The sequence below is a fragment of the Paramormyrops kingsleyae genome, chromosome 8 (assembly GCF_048594095.1).
Source record: "Paramormyrops kingsleyae isolate MSU_618 chromosome 8, PKINGS_0.4, whole genome shotgun sequence".
NCBI classification, from domain to species: domain Eukaryota; kingdom Metazoa; phylum Chordata; class Actinopteri; order Osteoglossiformes; family Mormyridae; genus Paramormyrops; species Paramormyrops kingsleyae.
The window spans coordinates 10,439,291-10,459,660 of record NC_132804.1 but is presented as its reverse complement, the minus strand read 5'-3'; the positions used below and the strand labels follow the sequence as shown (position 1 = coordinate 10,459,660).

General features: G+C 40.5%; 1 protein-coding gene across 2 annotated transcripts; it reads right to left on the bottom strand.

Moving 5' to 3' along the window:
- Nucleotides 1-1,016: 1,016 nt before the first annotated feature.
- miip (migration and invasion inhibitory protein) lies at nucleotides 1,017-10,744 on the bottom strand. 2 transcript variants are annotated; one of them, XM_023837646.2, is made up of 10 exons: nucleotides 10,577-10,744; nucleotides 9,944-10,275; nucleotides 9,690-9,871; nucleotides 7,974-8,037; nucleotides 7,211-7,322; nucleotides 5,111-5,190; nucleotides 4,832-4,958; nucleotides 2,452-2,548; nucleotides 1,992-2,096; nucleotides 1,017-1,548 (listed from the first exon to the last, which is right to left on the bottom strand). In XM_023837646.2, exons 2-10 carry the CDS (start codon nucleotides 10,242-10,244, stop codon nucleotides 1,507-1,509), a joined length of 1,110 nt encoding a protein of 369 aa, XP_023693414.1. In that variant the 5' UTR covers nucleotides 10,245-10,275; nucleotides 10,577-10,744; the 3' UTR covers nucleotides 1,017-1,506. The 2 variants fall into 2 exon arrangements, with proteins under 2 accessions (XP_023693414.1, XP_023693413.2); XM_023837645.2 differs by having other exon boundaries at nucleotides 9,944-10,742.
- Between the last annotated feature and the right edge of the window lie 9,626 nt (nucleotides 10,745-20,370).

Here is a 20,370-nt window from a genome sequence, read left to right as displayed (position 1 = left end):
AATATCACTGCTTTCTACAGGTATAGAATACGTGCCCTTTGTTCTTGGACAATTTTTACTGTAAGATGAATCATTTCTACTTTTGTAATTACCAGAGGTGCTGCAGCAGTTGTTCTGAAAAATTTCCCGTAATAATTCTATAAATGCTTGCCAGACAGACCATGATCTTTGATGACAAGTAATAGAAGCTAAAACCCAGCCTGGTAGGTAGGATTGGGAGGGCAGGACAACCTCCCATCTGCAGGAGAAATGTGCCAGATGCAAAGCATCATAGAGTGTATCACCAATAGCCAGCCTGACTCTCATAATCCCGGGTAATCTGAACACTCCAGTGCAGCCAGAATGAGAAACACTACATGTTACACCGAACCATCACACAAGTCTTGATTGTTATTCACCTTAAGTTATTAAGAAATCTGGAAGTTCTCCCTGGACTCATTCCAAACCTTTAAACATACACAGATCAAATGATTTCCATGTAATCACTGCCATACTCTGTTACTGGAAAGGGATTTCGTAAGATTAACTCCTATAAATGACCTAAGAGCAGATCTGAAAATAGCTACTGAAAGCCCAGCAGCAGCTTGAGTGGCCAGCTGCACAAGGCCCACATAAACATTCCATGCAAAGCACTCAAACACAAATTATATTAATGCTGTTTTTCTGTGGGGTGGATGGGGTTCAACGGCCAGCAGTTATCTTAGGGAGGACAGTCTAGTGACTCAAATTATAAGGTCTTGGGGTGAGTCTACAGTGAACGGCATGGGACGTATCTACATACACAGAATGATTTATTTGGTAGAGGTTTTTTTTGAGAAACCAAGGTCAGACAATCCCTGGAGCAATTTGGGGGATAAGAGTCTTTCGGCACTGCCTAACAGTGAAATCCCACTTCTGACCCCGAGATTTCCAGTCACTAGCATAGCACCCTAACCCCTAGGCCACACACCACCCCAACTAGAACAGAAAGGGGAAATATACAGGGTTCTTTGACCTATGAATAAGGCAGAGGCAGGTTACCATGGCAACAGTGTGGCCTGTTTTATTTAAAAAAAAATTTTTAACTATTACCACCAACGTAAAAAAAAGACAACTGCTTTTGTTTTGGTTCCTCGAGGGGGAAGCCTTCGAAAATGTCATAACGAAGGAGAAGCTGCGGGCAAGTAAAGGGCAACTGAACCCCACGACAATACTCGACAACAAAAGGTCTACCCAGTAAGACACAGGCTTCCTTTCGCTTTTACCTTCCCTTTTTCATTTCTCAACAACAGAAAGGGCCTTCACAGAGTATTTTCTTTGTGTTGCGACATCTTGATCCATTTTTTGCCATCAACTGACTTGAAATTCCTCACGACAAAACAAAAAACAGGGATTTTTGCAAGTTTATTAAAAAAATAAAATAAAATAAATAAATGAATCTTCTGTGACCAGGACAAATTGTATATTCAGATAAGAAGGGCCTTAGTCAGGACAGTGACCAAGAAGCCATAGCCAATCTAAATCAGTTCAGTGATGCTCCTCATCCAATCGGACAGAGCTTGAGAGGATCTGCAAGGGAGAATGGTAGAGGCACACCCAATGAGACTTACAGCTCTAATTACTAGTACAGGTGACCGTACACAACACTGAAAGCATAACGGGAGCGTTCCAATTTTCATTTTCAGTAAATTTGCAATGATCCCAAGAAACGTGTTTCTGTTTTGTCATTATGGATTGTTGTGTTAACTAATTATAAAGCAATCAATTTTGAAATAAGTCTATTAAAAATATTGGAAAAGAGGAAGGTGCCTCTACAGGTGTTGAGGTAAGGCACTGTACAGGTGATCTCATTATGTTTTAAAACACAACACTTCCATTCTGTGTGCTATGCATAATTACTTTATGCTGAAGTCATAGCCAAAAATAATATTCAAACTAGAAATTATGTAACTATACTACCAACGTCGTCAACAGGAAATTAAACAAATTACATGCCCTCCCCAAAGCCTTACCAGTTCTGGTTCAGGCAGCACCTTGTCTAGGCTGCTGCGCAGATCTAAGCTGCTTGGCAGACGAGCTGCAACAGGAGCCGATCTGGACCATCCCGACAAACAGTGCTGTGGACAGAAAGTAACAGGAGGCTATTCCCGCTGTGTTAATCTTATATCCTTCAAGTCTTACAAAGCCAGACAGAGACTCTCTTAACCGGACAAGTGCATTCATCCGAAACAAAGCCCAAAAGGTTCCGTAAGGTGAAATTACTTTCTGTAGGCAAAAGTAAAAATTGTTTTTCATACATTTGCTAGACTGAGGGAAGAATTTTATGAGATAGTTGTATGAAAGTGTGCTGCAGGTATCTCAGCAAAGACTTTCACAATACATGACTCAAGGTTTGCAGTATAGTGCTATCCAGTGCTGTGTTTCCAGGAATTCTGCGGGAGGCTGGCCCTGGAAGGGTAAAGGCCTGCTTACTGAGGACAGGCCTAGGGTGTTGGATGGGTCGAAGCTGTTCCGGTGATGAGCTCTTTGCCGGTGTGCTGGGAGCAACACAGCACAGGGAACACTGACCCTACCAAAAGACATGAGAAATATCACATTTGAGACGAATCCATATCAGTGGAAGATTTTAAACCACAACCAAACCAAAAATGAAATTAAATAACAATATTTAAGCCCCCTATTTCTCAGTATCCACATCATCCTGCATGAACCTTAAATGCACCCTGCTCACCCCCATATAAGGCTCAAATTTCATTATGTGGAAATGAACTGATGGATTGATAAATATTTCACACTTATTCCACTTAAACCTGTAAACTCATACCAACAGATGACTGTTCATGATTGTGAAAGTACTAGAATCATACACTATGTAGACAAAGGTATTAGGACACCTGGCATTTACACCTAAAGGAACTTCTATGAATCTAAAATGCTCCAAAACACTCTTCTGGATAAATGGGCAAAAATTCCAACACATTCACTCGAAAATCTAGTGGAAAGCCTCCCCAGAAGAGTGACAGCTGTTATAGCTACAAAAGGGGAAACCGATTCCATATTGACACCGATGGATTCAGAATAGGATGTCATAAAACATAAGAACATAAGAACATAAGAAATATACAAATGAGAGGAGGCCATTCGGCCCATCGAGCTCGCTTGGGGAGAACTTAACTAATAGCTCAGAGTTGTTAAAATCTTATCTAGCTCTGATTTAAAGGAACCCAAGGATACAGCTTGCACTACGTTATCAGGAAGACTATTCCATACTCTGACTACACGCTGTGTAAAGAAGTGCTTCCTTAAATCCAGTTTGAAATGTTCTCCCGCTAATTTCCACCTATGGCCACGAGTTCTTGTATTTGAACTAATGCTGAAGTAACTATTCGGTTGAACAGCATCCAAACCTGTTAGAATCTTATAGACCTGGATCATGTCCCCCCTCAGTCTCCTTTGCTTGAGGCTGAACAGATTTAGTTCAAATAACCTTTCCTCGTATGACATTCCTCTAAGACCAGGAATCATTCTTGTGGCCCTACGCTGCACCTTTTCTAAGGCCGCTATGTCCTTTTCAAGATATGGTAACCAAACCTGTACACAATATTCTAGGTGAGGTCTCACCAAGGAATTGTATAATCTTAGCATTACCTCCCTTGACTTAAACTCCACACACCTGGAGATATACCCCAACATCCTATTGGCCTTTTTTATTGCTTCCCCGCACTGGCGAGAATGAGACATGGAAGCATCAACATACACACCAAGGTCTTTCTCATAATCAGCTACCTTTATTTCAGTAGGTCCCATAAAATACCTGTACTTTATATTTCTGCTCCCTACATGGAGTACCTTACATTTGTCTATGTTAAATTTCATCTGCCAGGTGTCAGCCCAGTCACTAATTAAATTAAGATCCCGCTGTAGCTGCTGAGCCGCTAGTTCAGTAGTTCAGTAAGTTCCTGTATGCATAATGACAAATTGTGTTAATACAGTGGTACCTCAGAATTCGAACTTAATCCGTTCAGAACTCTGGATCGAATCGTAAAAAGTTCGAGTTCTGATCAAATCTTCCCCATTAGAAATAATGGAAAACCAATTAATTGGTTCCTGGCCCCAAAAAATTACACCTAAATATGTTTTTTTTTTTAGCATTTAAACACAAAATGAACCACGCCCCCTCATTAACCCCATGTAGAATCCCCGTGTGATCAGCTGTTTCTGGTTGTTGTTATTAGTCCTCTGTATTTCGTCCGCATTTCAGTTTGTTTCCCCAGTTCGGTCATTGTATTGTCCGTCTGCGTTTTGCCTGCCTTACTTGTAATTAAACCCCGTATTCCCTGATACCCTGATGTCTGCACCTTTGTCTCCATTCCTTCCCTGTTTGGCACGACAATATTATTATAATTAAATGTATTAATGGTTTATTATTAATATTAAAATAATTAATAAGAAATATTTATTTTAAATGTATTTTATTATATAATTACTGTTACTGTCTTATCATTGTCTAAATGTATTTTTAATCTCTAAATATATGTATTCAGCTAGTGTAAACATGCACGATGCTATCACAGCGAATGCGAGGCTGAAACTGAAGCTTTACCCTTTGTTTCCGCTGAGAGACGTGCCGCGTGACTCATTTCCCCCCGCGTACAAGTTCTCTTAGGTCAGCGTTCAAGGTTTGACTTCTGAGATTCAGATCGAGTTCTAGGTACTTTTTTTTCTAACTGATTGGTTCGACTTTTAAGAAATTAGAGTTCTAATGAGTTCGAGAACTGAGGTACCATTGTACTTTAGTCCAATTAGTGTATGCAGCCTAATCTGTATATCATGACGGCCAAGAATGTGGAACCTGATGAAGGCTGGTTCTGCCACAGTGTGGGCGTGCTGGGATTTCGGCATCTGGCACATTGCACATGCTGCTTGGCAGTCCAAAGGTGTGGGGAAGAGACGGCTGTTAATTCTGTAGCGGAACATACCTAGAAGGGAAGAGCGGGTAGGGAAATGTGTGATGGTCCACCAAGCAAACGTCAATCATGCAACAGCAGAGTAAACAGGCAGAGAGATGAGAATGCCTTAACGGCAAACGCATGAGCATGTAGGAGAAATAACCTGAAAATACAATCCATACACGTATGCTTATCCAGCTCATACTCCATCGCCAGTTCATGCATCAGTAGTGATGGGGGCGAAATCTCATCTCGCTCCACCCTAATCGTACAAAAAAACATCCGGGAAGAGAGGCAAAGCAGAATTATCTAAGAACAGGCGGGGAGGAAACGTCTCGGAAAGGTTCACAGGAGATATCAAATTCACACTCTGCGTAAGCTGAACCCCAAAAATGCAGACTCAGACTCCGCTCCTAGAAAATTGCTTCACAACTTGACAATGATGGCCGTTTATTCTCAGTATTAGTCATTTCCAAGGTTGTGACAGCCCCAGCTGAAATGTTCTCTGCCTGCTAACCAATTCACTGCAGTCCTGGAAAAACCAGCCAGTGATCTTATAAAAGATCACGAAAGTATGACTGAAGATGCCTGATGCGTAAAGATATGTTTTGTGACTAAACTTCTAAAGCTGTTAAATGCATTTACATAGTTCATAAGAAATTAAACAGAACAAAAGCATTAATAACCATATTAAAATATCTTATTCCAATAAGAAAAACTATACGAGTGCCAAGGATGGGGAAAAACATATATAGGGCTACATACAGCTCTGGAATAAAATAAGAGACCACTGCAAAAATTATAATGTTCTCAGGTTTTATCTTTTATAGGTGCAAGTATTGAACTGAGCAGCGGTGCCTAATTAGTTTCTAAGAACTGCTGACAAAATTTCTTCTAATTTCCAAATAAACAAATATTGTTCTTTAGAGCATAACTTTAAAGGAAAATACATCAAAATAAGACAAATGATGCAGTGTTAGCATAATAATTCAAAATAGCAGAATAATTCAAAGAAAACAAATCCCCTGTTCACTATTAAAGAAAATGGAAATAATGTTTTGTCTAAAGAACGTTCAGAAATCAGTAGTTGGTGGAATAACCCCGATTTGCAATCATGCTCTCCACCAGTTGTTCACATTGCTGTTGGGTAGCTTCATACCACTCTCTCTACAAAAATTCAAACAGCTCGGCTTTGCTTGATGGTTTGTGACCATCCATCTTCCTGGTGATGTCCTTGCAGAGGTTTTCAATATAGTTCACATCTGGAGATTGGGCTGGCCAAGACAGACTCTTGATTTGGTGCTACTCCATCCAGACCTTGATTCCCCTGACTTGATTCCCAGATCATCACTGACCCTCCTCCATATTTTACAGTTGGTGCGAGACACTGTGGGTTGTGGGCTTCTCCAGGTCTCTGTCTAACCATAAAATGACCGGGTGTTGGGCAGAGCTGAAAATTGGACTATTCAGAGAAGATGACCTTACTAGAGTCCTCTACAGACCAATTCCTATGGTCTTTAGCAAACCTCAGCCTGGCTCTTCTTTGTTTCTCACTTATGAATGGCTTTCTTTCTGGCTTTGCTTGACTTCAGCCCTGCCTGTAGGAACCCGTTTCGAACTGTTCTTGCAGTGCACTTCACCCCAGTCTCAGTTTGCCACTGTGTTTGAAGGTCACTTGATGTCATGGTTCTTGAGTGACATTCGAATGAGTTTGCAGTCATCCCTCTCAGTGCTGATTCGTTTCCGCCATCTGCAAGGTTGTAACTGTGTTGTCCCCAGTGCCTGTTGCCTGACTTTGTTCTTGTGAACTGCCGGTGGAGATTTTAAGGATAGAAGCAGCCTGACATTCACTATATCCTTGCCCCAATAAAGCCAGGATTGCACCATTCCTTTCACCTGCTTTGGCATGGTCAATAGTTGTTTTTAAATTCTAGCATTGATTTGCCATCCAACTGGTCACATTGCAAGAGGAGAGTGTTGATTACAGAAGTGGCTTTTTATACTTTTCCTCATTAAATAAGATTTGATTCAGGTGATCACCTAATCAGTACCTCAAAGCAGAGAGAGGTGTGCTTGTGTAGGAATTTAACAGACACTGGCATGGAACTGTTGTCAGACTCAGATGCCGATTTACAAATAAATTTCAGTGGTCTCATTTTTTTCCCAGAGCTGTATATTGTTCATATCTTATATATTTTGTAAACCCTGTCATTCTAGGCACCACAACACAGACAGATGCTGACAAAGTAGACTTTTGAAGAGGGTCTGGTAGAGGTTCTAACCATGTGTGTGGGCTGTGGATACACTCCTCCTTGTTAACTTGGCGGAAGTTGTGTAGCTCTGTGAAGAACTGGTCTGTGCGGTCGTCCAATGAGCTATCAGCGTCCAGCAGCCCTTGGGAGCATGGTAAACATTTCCTCAGCTGCACAATAGCTCATGACCAGAACAGAAATCACAGGCACCTTATATGGTAGGGGTTCCCAACCTTTTTATGACCACTATGGACAACACTGTGCAAAAGTGTGATTTACTAAAACTTTCAAAATAGACTGTGACTAAACAAAACATAAAAATATCTTCCTGTTCATATTATTTTAATGGATTTTTTTTTTTCTTCAATTTCAGACATTCCATTTCATGTTTGACATTTGTAATATGGGTACGCTTATTTTCATTATTTTGGAATTGGAATGCTGGGACGTGATTTTTATAGGCTTTATATTTATTACTTGATATGAGTAGTGAGAGCGCGGAATTTCGACTAATGGAATGATGTTCTGGGAATCTGTTCCCACACATCGGATGTTCTTTGAGACAACGCTTAACTAAAAAAGACAGTTAACCTGGTCCAGAGCAGACTTGTTCACTTGCCTAAGTTACCATGGTAGCTCAGCGGGGATTAATTTATGACGCATTGATGGAACGGAACTTCCACTTAAATGAGCCAGACTTGTCGAAATAAGTCAGACTTTCCCTTAATCCTGCTTTGTGGAACACCCCACTGGATCTCTAACTGGCACCAACATTGAACAAAGTGCAACATACCTGCTATCCAGTCATAGCCCAGCAAAGGTTCAGTGGATCGTCTGATCAGTGAGTTGCCATTATGCTGAAACAAGGCATAATCACATTCAATGGTTTTATTTCAATTACTTTCACAAGATGAGTAATCAGGGTTTTGCACGAAATGCTGATGAATTAAAAGTGACAAATATGGCAATTCATCTGTATGCTTTTTTTTTTTTTTATAACCCACAGTAACAATTTGAATCACTGCATTTTCAATACTGGAAAATTTCAACAAGAAAAAGCATTCATTTCTTACTTGCCAATCCCAGTGCAAGGAACTAAAACAGGTAAACTTCCAGAAAGACTTGGAAAAGTGTTTTGGTAATGTTTCACTAGCAGCAGCAACAGTGTGGCAGTTTGTGTTTTCATGCACACACTAACCTTTGCGTGAAGATAGTTCTTTAAAAAAACCACTACAAATCAAAAAGCAAAGCTACTCAAATCTAAAAACCACTGATAACTAATCACTCTTATCAATAACATTCCTGAGAAATACCAGAGAAATTCTCTTAAAGCTGTAGCCTACACTATATGCAAATCAAAATGTGCGTAAAACCAGAAAGACACACAGACACACACACCCCACCAACTTTACAGAAAAAAACTTTGCGAAATGTTAAGCCAGAACAATACCTTTATGACACACACCTGAGGTTTGAAAACAAACAAAATAAAATAAAAAATATGCTTCATTCTATTAAAACAAAAAGACAACAGCTTTTTCAAATCAGAATAACTATAAAAGTGGCAAAACATACCAAGAAATGTGTAATATGTGACCATAAAAATACACAAAAATGCAGACATACGTTGCTAGACGCTCTGTCAGCATATACTTGTAAGCCTCAAGCCAAGTTTTTGATGACTCCCTGTGCATGTCTGCCTGCCCGTATCACAGAAAGGCTGAAGATTGAAGAGACATCAAATGGCAATCCAGGAATAAAGGTGTTATCAGCCAGAAAAACCAGTATGTGGGAGAAATCCGTCACACAGATGAAATTCATGGAATCCAGAGAGCAGGGAAAAACCAAAATGAGCACGAGGGACCACTTTAACCATGTTGAATTACACAAGGGGAAAATCTTATACACTAAGTCATCGGGGCAACACAGGATAGCTCTCACACAGACAGCTTGGCGGCATCAGTGTGTTTCCAGGGGTAAACACACTTCAGGGCAAAAAATATGGGCCAAATCCAAACTGCACAACATTACGCTTTGGGCTATTTTTTTGCCCAGGAATGTATATTATTTCATATCAGTCCGACACACATTTTTCACATAAAACACGACATTCATCCACATCTTACGATACAACAATTATTCCCCTCCAGCACTCAATCTTCCAACAGGACTGCAGATCAGTCAGGGCAAAGTGTAGAAGGGGATGAAAGTTATCATTCACAGCAAACACCACATCTTAATCTCGCTACGCATTTCTCTTATGACTGCACGGGGGCGGGGGGGATGGGGAGGGGTTGGTTTCATTATTAACTTTTTGAATTGGATGAACTGATAAGGGTCATCCAGGTATACCCCATAGTGGGCTAACAGCCTAATGAGAAAACTTTGTCCCCTTAGTTGTAATGTGCAATAAACAATTAAATGCAAATTATATGCAAATGAAATTAGAGTAAGAATGCACCATCAAGTGGCAGGATTGAGAACTGCTTGTGACTACAGGGCATCTCACCTGGTCTACTCCCACGCTTCGAAAATCGAGTCCTGATGTCATGGCTTCAGATTTCTTTTCTCTTCCTAAGTCTATATTTCTCTCGTCCTGCAGAAGATTGTGGTGCGGAGAGCCCCCCTCGCGCTGGCTGGGGGCCCTCAAAGGAACGATATCTTTGCCCAGGGTGGAAATCTCTGAAACATCTGAACAACAGTATATTTATGTATTATAAACTGACGGCATTATTTATCAATGATGCAAAATCAACGACCTACCTTGGGCTTTCTTGTGGCTGGCCGCTGGCGGATGGTCTTCGTCAAGTGTCTTGGGTTTGCTTAATGAGGTTCGGGCTAGACCATGTCGCCCACCGATCTCAGTAACCACTGACCCTACTGGAGAGGCGCTACTGTGACGGCTACTGTCAGCCGGCCTACGCTGTATCTCGCCGGATCCCAGGCAATCTGGATCTGTCGCTACGGCCGTCAAACACTGCAGTCTCATCCTTTGCTCTCGCAGCCTCACTAACAGCTGCTTGTTACGCTCTCGCAGATCATCTAAGTCCTCAAAAGAGGACATACTGGTTCTGGTTTGGGTCAAACCGCTGTTACTATTATTATACACAAAACAAACATTTAAACCAATCATCCGTCATCATAACGTGTAGCCAGTAAGAACAACACCCTTAAAGAAAACGGGCAAGCAAAAAACACATCAAACAACCTATTCTGATTTAAAAGTAAGTCCTGTCAAACGGTTACCGAGGCAAGGAAATAAACCAAAACTTAGATTGGTTTCCATAGAGACTGTATGTATAAAGACTGGCGACTAGTTCTGCACGTCTGAGAAACAATATATGTTCTATGTTAGCTGGTTTCACTTTTTGGAGTTTCAACATTAAATTCACCCACCTAACCACTACTTTATGGAATACGATAACAGTACTTCAATTTCGCTCCGTTAAAGGACAAACGGGAAGAATTATTTACTGCCTTTTCCCAATAGGATAGAAACTCCTTACCCACAATGCCCGCGTATTCCGGTCACGTGGCATATGTGACGTCGAGGGCTAGCGTGTATTACTACAAGTAGCGTGTAACTGCTACTTGGAGGCAGTAATAAAAAAAACAAAAAACTAAAAAATAAAAATTTGGAGGCAGTAATCCTGTGAGTACCTTGCATATTACAGCTGTCTCTTGAACGCTTATCATGGGCAAGGTTGCAGGGAAAGTGTGGGAGGATTAAACTTTTCTCGAACTGTCGTCTTTATTAAGAACCAGAATAGTGACAGCACCTTTAAACTAGCACTTTTTTGTTTTATGTATTTTTAGAGATTAGTCACGGTTTTAAAAATAGTTGGAATGAATAATGCGTTGCTATTTAAAGTATTGTTGATATCACCACAGACACAAAGTGTATATAAATGGAATTTCCTCGATTACAGAACATGCAAAACATAGGTACCTGTATTAATAATTTGTAGATTTATTACGTTTCATATGTTTGTTTTCATTTTAATGAAGCGACAATAGTATTCGAAGGTGGTATATGTCACCAATTAATGAGCCTTGAGACGACTATCTGTATATGTATTTTAATATTTTAAATAAGGCCACTTAAAATTAATAAACTGTTTTACATGGCCGCCCGCCTCAATTTTTTGGTGCCGCCTCGATTTTTTTTTTTCACCTCAAAAAATCCGTTTTTTTTCTCCTCAAAAACTGTGGGTGAAAAATCTTGAATGTCAGCCTCGGATGTTTCAATTTGACGCTTCTCGGACAATGGTTTTTATCGTTTGTCAGATTGTGTGTGGGCCCACGGTATTAAAATCTTGGCAGGGCATCAATATACCGAGTAATATTACCCTTCGCGAGCTGTTTGAGAACTTTTATAGTTTTAGTATTTCTCTGTTGCCGTTCGTCTTTTCGCTAAAAATATAAAATCCCCTACTCACCAATATTTTAGAAGTTTGAGTCATGTAAAACAATTTATTAATTTCAAGTGGCCTAATGTAATTACAGATCTTGCTAGACACTTAATTTTGTAAACAGTGACTATAGTGGGTGTGCTGATTAAAGGCTATATATATATTACAGTACCTTCTGCTGAGCAATCTAGATAAGCGGAGATGCAGTTGAATCCAGTATTCCGGGTAGTTGTTTGCATTAACCGTTTCCAGTGTCTTCCTTGAATAATTACCTTCACCGTGGTGTAGTTAAACATAATCCCTTAGTAATAAATAAAGCCAACAGCATCAATCATTCCTTGTCTTTCCACATAATGACTCTCCTACTGGTATGACATTATAAACTATTCACATTAGTTAACACAAGCCTACCACAACCATTATCAACAACGAAGTTAGAGGTTAATGTTACAGGCGGCAGACGTACAGTACGTACATTACTCATACGTTTTAACACATCCTTCCTGATGCAGTGCATAAACAGCGATCAGTTACTTTGGTGTAAAAGAATCTTGATCGTGGTACCATTAGTTCCATTTTAATCTTGGGATCGATCCATATGTTAATAGTAAATATACCAGCTGTCATGATCCATCCACGCGTTTTCCATACCTACTTGTTCAAAAGACGGCCACACTGAACATGAAACATATATCAGGAACCAGGGTACGCAAGGCAGGGAACATCCTGTACAGAACATTGAATTATAGTATACGCAAATGTGTGCATAATTAGACAGCTCCTTTTACATACACCTCAGTCATTTGGACTACGCAATCAAATCTACATGAACATAGGGCCAACATGAAAAAACCGTACATTAAGCCAGTAATGATAGGATAAGACCCGATTTTTGCTTGTATGAAGACATGGCGCTACCCAAGGCTGTCAAGATGCGATTAAATAAATTTGAAGTTTCTTATTGTATTGAGTTTCACATACACAAGATGGCGACATCTGCACTGCTGTTCTCAAGGCTTATCGTAACTACAACATTTCAGGCAGGCTTTGTTTTAAATGCACTAAAAGAAGTAAATTAGGAAGAAAAAAAAACATTCACACAACGATTAATAAAGTGCTTTTATATTTTCATATGCATTATCTTGCAAATTATGCTACAGAATTAGTATTAGTTTGAATAAGACAAAGTGTGGGTCAACTAAGGACTAGGCAAATGTGAAAAACATAACTGAAATGTTTTATTTGCCATTTGCACAAGTACATTGGAATGCTCCTTTTTACATAAGGCCATCTTTACTCTCTTTTGTGATATAAACACACTTTCAAACACACTTGAGAGCAGAGCTTGGTGTCTGAGTGCAGAAATCAGGCCAATTATCTGGTGCACCTGGAGCTTTTTTTTTTGGGGGGGGGGGGGGGGGGGGGGGGGTGGTTAAGGACTTTGCTCAAGGGCCCAGCAGGGATGTGACATATTCTGCTGAGGACAGGACTGAAGTATGCTAAGTCAAATACTGCCCTCCCCAACTGAAGTATACTGAATGTATACAAAATGCATTCCTGGGGGAGGCGAAAATCAATCTTATTCGTTCTACTCTTATATAAGGAGTGGTCATGTGATTTGTAACAACAGCAAGTAGAAGAGGCTGTTTATGAAACTATGTTTCATAATTTCTCATAAAATACCACGTGTAAATACATATATGCTTTTGCTGGTCTTTAATTGCCCATCATGGTGTTTTCATAAACCTTTCTTGACAAACATCTTGTCAAAAGCTGTATTGTAGGAGATATTTTTGATTCTATATAATGTTAATTACATTTTGAAAATCTGGCCTTAAATGCTACTAATGCATATTAGTGGATATACAGATGCCCAATCACCTAACTACATACAAGCAATAGGTGGGCTATAGGTGGAAACTGGAAACTGGAGTACCTGGACAGAACCCCCAGAACACGAGGAGAACATGCAAACTGCTGTAGGTAAATCAAAATGTGTATTAAGAACATTTTAGGAACTGGTCACCATAAGATCTATAGCTATACAAATTTGATGAGCAACCTATTTATTTATTTTTTTATGTTAATTATTCCAAAGACTCAAACTAATTTAAACACATCAGATTCCTGAATCTCCTGCCAGATCCCTTTGCAGAACTTTCTTGATATGTTGAAAATTTTTCCCAAGAAACAGGCCTTGTTTACAATTTCCAAAAAGTTGCACTCCCTGAAAGTGGAAAATGCTGGATGCTGGAAAGTGGATATTATACTTTACTGTCTCGGACATGTCAGTTCAGTAAATGATCTGAATTTCTTATAGACTATTTCCCTGAATTGGCAGGGAGTTGGAGTCACTTGAACAGATTAGGCCTAATGTATCAAGAAGTTGTCTTTATTAATCAACAAACACCAAAGATTAGTTTTAGGCATGACATACTTGGGGACCTTCCTAACACGAAATTGTGAATTTATTCAACTCAAATGATTAATGTATTATACATGTATTGCAAAATTTGCACTTGAGATAAGAACTTGCAATGCTGTTTGGTATGATAATAGGTTGACAAAGGAATGTGATAATTGTATCATTTTCTGTAAATGGTCAACACAAAACAACCATATTTTACTGTATTTGCTGACATCCTCAAGGAACGCACTGAGCATGTGCAAGCTTTGTTTCCTACAGTGGAAACTAAACTACAGATAGACTCCATCTTCAAAAACGATGCTACAAGAGATGTCACACCTCCGGGAAGCATTTGACATGGGGTGGGATGCTGGGACCAGCAGGAAATGGCTGGGCGCTGGGGTGGCACCGGTATCGAGTGGCAAAGCAGTCAGCAGCTGGGGCGATAAAAGGTGGCGCGGAGGGTCGATGGAGCCCCGCTGTTGGCTCGATAGCACGGGGGGTGATTAAGATAAGGCAGAGATTAGGGTAGGCTGGGGGATGGGGGGTGTAGACTAAGGTCTCACTAATCGACCAATTGGTAGCAGTACAGATGGAGTGGCAGTCAGATGGTACAATAGCAAAGAAGGAGAGAGACAGAGGTGAGTATGGGGTATTTCAGGGGACAGGTCATTGGTGTGTCCTGGCGTATTTAGCAGAACGCACCTATTCTGTACTAAATTTAGTCTCCCAAGACTGTATGTTTTTACAGGTGTGCTTGTGTATGTGTTCATTGTATTGTAAAGACGGCCGTGACACTGTAACAATCAGCCACTATGACAATGGCACCTCCTCGTCTTCCCTTTACCTTCCATGCATCGTCGTCTCGTAAGTGGTGCTCTTTGAGGACCTTCTCAAAAATATGACGGTGCTTCTCCTTAGTGGGCTTATTCTCTGGACGAATAAAAACTAGTAACAAGCAGAAAAATGGTACCTGTTTGCTTTGCTGACTGGCTGAATTTCCATGGTACAATGGAATCAGAAAAGTATATATGCAGCTTCTTTATAGTTGGAGACTGTTCATGGTCAGCATACTCTTCTTCCATCCTTAAATCTAATAAATATTTTCTGTGCTTTTTATATTGTCAAGTATATCAAGATGATCCAAAAAACAGATACAGAATGTGAGAAGAGTAATAATACAAAGAATATTTAAGGTGGAAATATGTAAATCCCATTACATGTGTGTCCATGACATTGGCTAATGATATTCCGAAAACCACCTAGAGGTAATTAATCCACACTGTTTATGTGCAACATAATTTATAATGTTAATCCATTTATATAGCTGGATACTCAACTAGTACCATCCAGATAAAGAAGCACTGTTTCATAGGATACAACAACAGGTTCACCCACTATGTCACCTGCTGGAGATGCATATAGGTGTGCGTCTCATTTGCGTCGACCATATATAGTTATTTGTGGGCTGCAACTGGGCCGGACCTCAGCCTCACGCAGGTATGGACCTTTACGAGAGTGGTTGAGCATTTCTGAGGGGAAATGTGTGTACGGCAGTTTTATGAATCCGAATTTTTCTGTGCCGACGCATCTTTATTTTCGTGAGTATGTTTTTTTATTTTTTTTTCCCACCACGATGAAATTAACACAGTTTAATAAATTAGGTCCCTGGTAATCAGGGAGTCAAGTTAGGTCACGTCAAAGCTAGCAGTAGTAAAGAAGGAGGTGCTAACAAACAGATAAATGAGGAGCTCAAGGGTAGATTCATCACGGGAGGTGTAATGGGGAGAGCCAGAAGGGAACGTCTGAATATCTGGGCATGTTGCCTGAGAGACTGATTTTGAAGTCAGGTGTTCACTTAAACCATTCCAGTTGGACGCCATCCAGTGGTCACTCTGAGGACAGCACGGCTGGTTCTATAGTAAATGACATGCAGAGGACATTAATTGTGTCCTTCTATGTCCTTTTCTCCACTTATTCCCCATAATGACAATAATATGGACAAATGTTACAGCACAGCAACTGATTAGCACAAACGATTATACTACACAATTTAAAAGGCAATTCACACAATCGCCATACATTTGTTTAGTTTTACTCGACCTTCTGATGAAAAATGCTATTTATAATTGAGAAAAGTTCTCATAGCAGGTATAGCTATTTGTAACTGGTTAGGATATAATTCTGGTCTGGGATATTACAGTGGATCAGTGGGTTATCTGACACCTGCAAGGCTCCTGGTCTCTCTAGTTTCCTCCCAGTCATGCCATTCAGTTGAACTGGTATTTTACACTTAAAGTGCCCCAGTGAGAGTGGGATGGAATAGTACAAATAATCATTAGTCTGAATAGTAAGTATCTAAATGGAACGTAGCAACATCAGCCCAAGATGCCCAGGATGCAATAGCTTATGGTACATTTCTTTGAGGGTATGGACTTCCACACAGAGACAGAATGGGGTTTAAAAGGCAAATGACACCTAAATTCCACATAAATGTCACATGACAGGCAAGTTTTTACCAACCAGTCAAGATAAAAGACTGAACAGTTTAAAACTTATCACCACTGATTTTTGGACCTAATCTAACAATGACAGACCACTTAAAACTTATTGTACATAATTTACTAAAGACTGCACCACCTCCTACTATGGGGCAGGGGGATCCCCAGGAAGCCTCTCGAGTAGGGGGCCACTCGGTCTCCCCCAAGCGGGGACGACATGCCAATGAGACAAGAATTATAGCAAATAAGCAAAAGTTTTATTACAACAATGCCAAATATATACATAAAATATATAGTACACAAAAGTTTTCTGGCTATGACACCACACTGGATTGACCCCTAAATCTTTGCATGATTGGAGAGCCGCTGTCGCCTGCATATACACTCACCTAAAGGATTATTAGGAACACCATACTAATACGCTGTTTGACCCCCTTTCGCCTTCAGAACTGCCTTAATTCTACGTGGCATTGATTCAACAAGGTGCTGAAAGCATTCTTTAGAAATGTTGGCCCATATTGATAGGATAGCATCTTGCAGTTGATGGAGATTTGTGGGATGCACATCCAGGGCACGAAGCTCCCGTTCCACCACATCCCAAAGATGCTCTATTGGGTTGAGATCTGGTGACTCTTTGGACCATTTTAGTACAGTGAACTCATTGTCATGTTCAAGAAACCAATTTGAAATGATTCGAGCTTTGTGACATGGTGCATTATCCTGCTGGAAGTAGCCATCAGAGGATGGGTACATGGTGGTCATAAAGGGATGGACATGGTCAGAAACAATGCTCAGGTAGGCCGTGGCATTTAAACGATGCCCAATTGGCACTAAGGGGCCTAAAGTGTGCCAAGAAAACATCCCCCACACCATTACATCACCACCACCAGCCTGCACAGTGGTAACAAGGCATGATGGATCCATGTTCTCATTCTGTTTACGCCAAATTCTGACTCTACCATTTGAATGTCTCAACAGAAATCGAGACTCATCAGACCAGGCAACATTTTTCCCGTCTTCAACTGTCCAATTTTGGTGAGCTTGTGCAAATTGTAGCCTCTTTTTCCTATTTGTAGTGGAGATGAGTGGTACCCGGTGGGGTCTTCTGCTGTTGTAGCCCATCCGCCTGAAGGTTGTGCGTGTTGTGGCTTCACAAATGCTTTGCGGCATACCTCGGTTGTAACGAGTGGTTATTTCAGTCAAAGTTGCTCTTCTATCAGCTTGAATCAGTCGGCCCATTCTCCTCTGACCTCTAGCATCAACAAGGCATTTTCGCCCACAGGACTGCCGCATACTGGATGTTTTTCCCTTTGCACACCATTCTTTGTAAACCCTAGAAATGGTTGTGCGTGAAAATCCCAGTAACTGAGCAGATTGTGAAATACTCTGACCGGCCCGTCTGGCACCAACAACCATGCCACGCTCAAAATTGCTTAAATCACCTTTCTTTCCCATTCTGACATTCAGTTTGGAGTTCAGGAAATTGTCTTGACCAGGACCACACCCCTAAATGCATTGAAGCAACTGCCATGTGATTGGTTGATTAGATAATTGCACTAATGAGAAATTGAACAGGTGTTCCTAATAATCCTTTAGGTGAGTGTATATACCACTTTTTAAACTGTCCGTAAGTCTGTAGTGGTGAATACATATTCTAAAGTAGCAATTTAAAAAATAATAATAAGTTAAAAGTCTTGTGAACGTAGCTGGATAAAGTTTTCTGATCAGACATGGTGCTACCCTCGCTTTAGCCAAACACAGGCATCTCACATACGGTGTCGTTGAAAGTTCAGCCTTCAACTGTGGAGCAGCTTTCAGTTTGTTGAGCTCTGTTGGGGTTTCGTTAGGCCTACTGGGTGACCTGTTTCGACCAGGTGATGAACGGCGATGTGTATGAAATAATAGGAGTGGTGCCAATGACCGAGGAAATGCACAAGTCAGTACTGACTGAGTACTGACCGCTCCGATGTTAGACGTAAGTCAGCAAGTCCTTGTGTAGAGGAAAACAAACTACGCCGATTAAGTAGGACCTGCGATTATCAGAAACTGAAAACACAGCTGTTAGTATTCAGGTGGATGGTTGTGGGGGTGTGACAGGGTTGGGGTCCATCCTCACAGCCACTTGCCAAATAGGTTTTAGATTTAGATTTTATCTTTTTGTCATAAACATTTTACTTTTGTTCTGAGAACAATGTCATAAAGTGTGTGTTGGGGGGTTGGGGGGGGGGGAAGACAGTTGGTAGAGCGAAACCTTGTTTAAGTCATGTTCAAAAAAGAAACTACATTGTTTGACCAAGTTAAAATCTATTTACATTATATATTTATATTAAAAACATTGACAATTTTTGTCATCATTGCAGAACACGTACGAGATGTATAATAAGGGTACAGATACCCCACCACTGTTAAAAAGCCCCTTACATAATTGGGTGGGGGGGGTGGGGGGTTAGGGTCACAGGGCTAAACATAAACCACCTCTGAAGCAATCACTGATTACCAGCTTCACCAGTGACTTACATATGACCTGCTGCTCATGTAACTGCCTCAACACATCTGCCCCTCGTCACAAATCACCCCCCCCCCTTACCTAAATCCTCACACATGCTTAACAGCAGAAAGTTGATCTAAATCTACATTTTATGATATATGTGTTTTTCATTTTGTTAACCACTTTAAACATACTACTTAAGGCTGAATCATGTTTTGAGACGAGTCTACTATTACCATCCACGTCTGGTGAAAAGTAATGTGCTTGTATTTGTCCTTCTGTCTAGATGTTGCATTACTGGCATGACCGTAGTGTCATTCCCCTGAAGGGTACGTTTTCGACATTTTTTGCGTGCTATGACGGAACACGAAAGGTGGCTCAGACTTTTCTGCCAACGTTCCTGTCAACGTGTTTCTCAAAGACACTAACGGTCCCAGAGGAGCATAATGAAAAAGCTTTCAGGCCTTGTTTTTCAAAGCACGTAATCATCGAGACGCTGAGCTTATTTACTTTCAGCCCCGGCTGGCACAAACATTCAAGGCATGTAGGTTGTGCTACTAATAGATCCCTTAATGACCAAATTTGTTCTCCTGTGCCAGTAAACAATTAAGAGACACTGTTGCGGAACGAATGACTGGTCGTGGGCTGCCTGGAAAGATAAGTCCAGGCATTAGCGAGACGGAATGACAAACATGCCCCATCAAAAGGATCCCATTTCAGCAAATACATTAAGCCCTCCAGACCAAGCAGGAGAGCGAATTGGCAATACGTTACCGGGACGAGATCCTCCGCGGATTCATACCAAATAAATTTTGAGTTAGTCGGTAAAATATGCCCATAAACTGCTATTTAACTTGCTTGTTTTCACTGACTTAACAGAAGAGACAAATGAAAAATGTATACATCTTTGAAATGTTGAAATTCAACAACTGTTTTTATTTACTTTTTAAATAAAGCACAAACTGCCCACCATTCACAGAGGAGAGCTGTGTGAGCCTATTTTCACCTGGAGTGCCACATAAATTTTAATTAAAAAGGAAATGAAAGTCAGTGCAATACAAAAAATATTTCACTGTAACACAGGCACTGAAAGGTAAAATGAATCATTAAAACGACACCTACATAGAGTCAAGGGCATAGTTTTGGGTATGGACAGTAGGGACAGATGGATGGATGGTTGGTGTCATTCATTAACTCTTCTACCTAATTAACATATTAATTCTGATATTTTTTAATCAGAAGCACATCTGATAATTGCAATTCCTCATGGCTCCTAAGAGAAACAGAAATGTACTTGAATGCTAACAGAGAATGAAAGGAAATTATGCTTTATTTGCCATTTGAGAAAGTACGAGTTGAGATACATTGGAATTCTTTAGGTC